Source organism: Pteropus vampyrus, unplaced genomic scaffold, assembly GCF_000151845.1.
Source record: "Pteropus vampyrus isolate Shadow unplaced genomic scaffold, Pvam_2.0 Scaffold444, whole genome shotgun sequence".
NCBI lineage: Eukaryota > Metazoa > Chordata > Mammalia > Chiroptera > Pteropodidae > Pteropus > Pteropus vampyrus.
In genome coordinates, this window is record NW_011889225.1 from 850,941 (window position 1) to 857,016 (window position 6,076).

The 6,076-nt window shown below is 33.5% G+C and overlaps 1 protein-coding gene across 1 annotated transcript in view; it reads left to right on the top strand.

Annotated features, from left to right (window-relative positions):
* The window catches only part of ABCC9 (ATP binding cassette subfamily C member 9), a 120,603-nt gene that overhangs the window by 11,048 nt on the left and 103,479 nt on the right, over positions 1 to 6,076 (top strand). The window contains 1 exon segment of the mRNA XM_011381579.2: positions 2,458 to 2,579. Within this exon segment, the coding sequence (XP_011379881.1) occupies positions 2,458 to 2,579 (122 nt within the window).

The following is a 6,076-nucleotide window of genomic DNA, read 5'->3' on the forward strand; positions in this document are numbered from 1 at the left end:
GGATTACTAAAGTCCTGTGTACTGATTATTTTTATATTATTTAACCCATCAAATTCTAAAAGTATATATTAAAATATTCACTATTATATTTTCATTTTGTTTTTTATTTCTATAATTTTCTTTGCTTTGAAATTATTGTTTTGTCCTCCTGTAATGTATGCTTTTCCTCTTAATTTTCTGACTAAAGATTTTCTGCTGTAATGGGATGTATATGCTTCTACCAGATCATTGATATCTGTGAATCATACTCTAAAAATAATAGAAAGAATAGGGTTAGGGCAACTGCTCAAAATCTATATAACTTTTTTTTTCATTTTCTTTCATTTTATCTTGAAACTAGTTTAAAAAAATAAATTAAAAATGAATAAATAAAAAACGAATAAAAAAAGAATAAAATGAATAAAAAATCTATCTAACTTTGTAAATAGAGCACTAACAATATGATAGCAATCCTAATAAAAATACTGGCATGGTTAAAATACACCTTAAATACCTAATAAAGAAATGCCACAGTAAATATAAAACCTTACAGTAGCTGCTGCTATCTTCATTCATCTTTTATTATTGCTTCTCTTAATGATTTGTCATTTTTTTCTAACTTCTTTAATGGAATAATTTATTTGTTATAATTATTTCTTTTTGAATATCTTGGGTGTGGTCTTGATAACATTTTACAGACTTTAATTGGTAGTGTGCTCATTTTTAAATTTTCTATTAACTAAGTGATTTTTAAAAATTCTTTCTTTGGTTCAGTAATTAAGGAGTATTAGAAGCATTTTCTAATTTCTCTACTGATGAAATATTTATTTCCTACTTTTTCTCTTTGACTATTTTGAACTATTTCTGGGAGATGGTGGGTGGTTTTTAAGCCAGTTTTTATGTTATCATAGTAGTTTCACATTTTCATTATCATGTGTATATTAATGATTCAAAATTTATCACTGATAACGTTCAAAATCGCTACATACACTAGCCTATTAGACAATTTCTTTGCATTTTTATTAGACATTTCCACAATGTACGCATTGCTACTGAAACTTATTAGCTTCCTCTCTCCAATCTGCTCAAAATCTTATTTGTTCACACCACCGTCCACCCAAACACCATGAGAATTGTTTTCTACGTCTCCATCATTATCAGCCTCAGACCTAAACACTATTAAAGTCCTGTCCATTTTAATAATTAACATTTTTCAAATATATTATTTCCTCCATGTTTCTGCTGCCAAAGTTTAATTCAGGTTTTTATCATTTCTCACCTGTGAGATTAGATTTCAGCTCCTTACCTTGGCACACAAAGCCTTTCATGATACATCCTATCTCAGATTTTCTATTTAAGGAACTACTTGAAAATTTGAACATGCTACATTGTTTTATGCTTCTATGTATTTGCACATTTCTGTTCCCTCTTTTTAAAATGCTCTTCCACCACTTTCCTGACTAGTGGACTCCTTTTTATATTTCAGTTCCCATTGTCAACCATACCTCCTCTGAAATGACTTTCCCAAATGTTCCTTTCTCCCTTACTCTTTCTAGTTACTAGTTACTTTCTTCTCTATACCATTTATGTACTAATATATTTAAGTAATATGAGAAAATATTAATGTTTAACTGTATGGCATTATTAATGCAAATGGAATTGAGAGTTGTTCATGCAAATCTGTGCTGTCATGTTTCTGAGCCACCCAAAGCTCTCTGTTGCCCTCAGAATGAAGCCGAGGCCCCTTGCAACCATACTGAATTGTCTGCAACACCCTTGAACCTTCTGCCTGGAATGGTCCTCTTTTTTCCTCTGGGTAGCAGTTTCTCATTCTTAAGGTCTCAGTTTAGAAGTCTATTCCTTCACAAGGCTTACTCTGTCTCAAACAGAGTATGCGCTCGCTCACCATCCCTTCACGTGTTATAGTGTCCTATTTACTACTACTCTCCTCAATAAATTCTAGATTTTGTGACCGCAGACACCGTATCTTGTCTTGTTCACTGTTGCGCCCAGAATCTGATACAGTGTCTTGACCAGCAAACACCTATGTGTTCAATGAATTAATGAAAATGGAGAAATCATTGAAAAGTTTAGGGAAGCTATCAAAAGAGAAACATACTTTTTTATGTATGTTAGAGTTCACATTCAGTCGATTGTTTTCACTTGCTGTAGGTGTTAAATTATTTCAACAGATCTGTCCTTCAGTATGGGAGTCGTTACATATGTGCTTTTGTTATAGGCATTAAGCTCTTGTTGAGCTGCATTTACCCAGCCTTCCACGTCAGGATGAATCCTTTTAGCGGAAGTGTGTCTCCCTATATAGTCTTCCTTTGTATGTTCACTTGGCAAGTACTACTACATTCTGTGTTTTAAATACCTTATTTCTAAGAGAGAATTTTAATGTGTAAGTTGGAAACAAAATGAGAGACTGCCTGGAGTCACCAGCCGTAGACACTGACACTGTACCGCTCTCCGTAGACGGCGGGAGTCCCGGCACCTCCACCTCTTCATGCCGGCTGTGATCGGATTTGTTGCCACTACGACATCAATAGTATATTATCATAATATCGAAACATCAAATTTTCCTAAATTACTTTTAGGTAAGTATGATCAAGTGTTTCTCCCCCTTCAAAGAACTATTTATATTCCTTTTTCCGCATAGTAAATGCTATCAGCGTGGGCTGGCACTGGGGAGCATGGGAAAAACACTGTGAATAATTCTTCTGTGGTCTCCCAATAAATGTGGACATGAAGATAAGCTGAGTTGCTTTAGGCTGTGAAAACAGCATCCCCACAGGAATTCCGATATCCTCTAAATGGTCCTCATGATGCATTGGCGTGTGGCGGAAAGAAAGTGGAGGGAACGAACCGGCTTTCTGGCTTGCAGAAGCTGCGCTCTAAGAATCAGAGCCCTTGCAAGGAGCTTTTGCACTGTATGGGCCCATGAACAAGTCATCTCATCTAGTTTCATGTGTTTCTGCCTTTGGCTTGGAGTCCTGAGGCATTTTCTGAAGGTTCAAGCCTTTCACTGGTACTGTGGGAGTGTCACACTCTTCCTAGAGCTGCTGTTAAGGCATGGGTGGTGGTGGTGATGGTGGGGAGTCTCCATGCAGCAAAATATCCTTCACAGTATGCTGAAAAATATGCTGTTCTGAGAAGCAGTGCCCCAAAGCATAGCCCTTCACATATGCATCCTACCTAACATTATCTTCTTAACTTTTCTTGACTCCTGTGCTGTAGAAATTGGAGGCTGTCTAAAATGTTCCTAATTTTATTTTTGCCTTAGGCTGAAATAATATAACTCATTCCCACTTAGTTATCTTTAACACTCTGATCCATCCTAGCATTCCTTGGTGTACACTTTCATAAAGAGCTGAGATGAAGGTATAGAACATGGATCATGGATGGGCTTCAGGGACCTGTGAATCTCCTAAAATTGTAGATAGAGTTGTGTGTGTTTGTGTGAATGAGTGCTTAACGATTTTCTAAGGTTCATAGACTTCATTAGATTGATATATGATGAAAATGACATTGACTACTAATATAAAAATTAAGAAAAGTAATAATTAAACCACATGCACATTATTTGCTTGTCCAGAGGACATTAAAATTTAAAGTAGGTAAGAGGAAAATACTGATCATTTAATTTTATGTTGCATCACAATATTCGATTGGGCAAAGGTAATCTAAGAATATGAGACAGGGTTAAATGTTAGTTTAAAATTCTTATCAGAGTCTGAATTATCTTAATAGAAAGCTGTTCAGTACAAAATGCCAGGCAGATATTGTCACAGAAATCTTTTCATGGAGATACCAAAATTTCTAGCAGGCAACCACAAAAACGTGTACATAGTATCAGGAATTCGATGCGCTAGACCTTAAGTTTCTGAAAAATTGATGATGGTATGAGTTATAAGGTGTAATTAGAAAGGAAAAGTGCATTTTAATATTATTTTGAAGAAGATGTGATCAGAATCTGGCTGTAATTTTTATGTAGATACATGGCAGAGGGCACAATTCAATCATATTTGTGGAAGGACTTCTAGGGGTAAAAGATAGTTTAACTTTCTCCTTATTTTAGGAAAGAAATATTTGGACCTAGAAAAATTACACTTATTTTAATATCACAAAACTAGTAATTTTGTTCCATTGTATTATGACCATCACCAAACATACAGACAGTTGAAAGAATTATGTGAATACTCATGTATCTACCACCTAGATTCTTCAACTTACATTTTATTCTATTTATCACATATCTACATCTTTTCATCCCTCTATCCATTCGTCAACCCATCTTATTTTTGATGTATTTTAGAGTAAGTTGAAGACATTAACATGCATCACCTCCTGATTATTTCAGCATCCATTTATCATTAACTAGAGTTAAATACTTTATAGTTCTTTTTATGAGATAAAATTTACATACTGAAGTACAGTATGAAGTACAGTATAAACACCTGTATAACTCTATCATATAATATAGAACATTGCCATCATCCGTGAAGGTTTTCTTGTGCCCTTCACCAGTCAATCCTCACTTTCATCTCCACAAAGGTAGCACCTAATTTGATTTTTTCCCACCCTAGATCGGATTTGCCTGCTTTAGAACTTCACATAAATTTAATCATACAGTTTAAACTCTTTTGAACAAGACTTCTTCCTCTCAGCATGGTTTTTTTTTTTAGGTTTATTCATAATGTAGTATTGATCAGTATTTTGCCCTTATAGTTGTTGAATATTCCATTGAATAAATCTACCACAGTTTCTCCATTCTCTTGTTGACATATACCAAAACTATTTCCAGATTTTGGCTATCATGAAAATAAGCCACTATAAACATTTATGTGCAAATCTTTTTTTGGATATGTGTTTTTATTTCTCTTGGGTGAATTCCTGTGAGTGGAATTCCTAGGTCATAGGATAGATAGGTAAATGTTTATATTAGTAAGAAACCACAAGATCTTTTCCCAAAGTAGTTTATTTTACAGTCGCACTAACAATGTGTAGGAATTTCAGTTGTTCACATGCTCACCATCATTTGATAATTTTGATTTTCTAATTTAGCCATGCTGGTAGATATATACTATGTACTGATAACACAGTGTGGTTTTAATTTGCATTTCCCTGATGACTAATGATGTTGAGCACTTTTCGATGAAATTATTGGTCATTAGTTATATCTGTGAAGTGGCTATTCATATCTTGCCCGCATTTTTATTATTGAGTTGTAGGAGTTCTTTGTATATACTAGATACTAGTATGTCATCAGATATGTATTTTGAGGGTATTTTCCTCCCAGTTTGTGGCATGCATACTCATTTACTTAACAGGGTATTTTGATGAGCAGGAAATTTTAGTTTTTATGTATAATTTATCATTTTTCATGTGTAGTTAGTTACTGCTTTCTGTATCTTAAGAAATCTTTGCCTTCTCTAAAAACATGTTTCCTTCATAGTCTCCTGTTCCCTTTTAGAAGTTTTATAGTATCTGTTTTTATTTTATTATAATTTAAAATGATTCATTTTAAATTAATTGTGTATATGGTGTATGGTTGTCAAATGGATATCCATGTGTTCGAAACCATTTGTGGAATAGGCTTTCCATTTCTTATTGAATTGCTTTGGGACCTGTGTAAAAAATTAAATCAAATGACCGTTGAAGTTTGAAAAATTGTGGATTTTTATGCCATTAGCATTCTGTCTTGATTACTGTAGCTTTGAATGTCTTGAAGTCATGTATTATAATCACACAACTTGTTTTTTTTTTTGTTTTTCTTCCAATACTGCTTTGGATATACTATTTCTTTTGCATTACCATATACAGTTTAGAATCAGGTGGTCAGTTTCCACCAAAAAAAAGAAAAAAAAGAATCTAGGTGGGATTATGATTAAATTCATGTCTTGTTAGATTCACTTGCTGCTATTGCTGCTATTTTAAGTGGAATTGTATTTAAAATTTTGTTTTCCAATTTTCTTTTGTCATTGTATAAAATACAATTGATTTAGTATATTGACCTTATATCTTGCCACCTTGGAAATGTACTTATTACTTCTAATAATTGCTTTGTAGGTTTTTTGGTATTTCCTATGTAAAC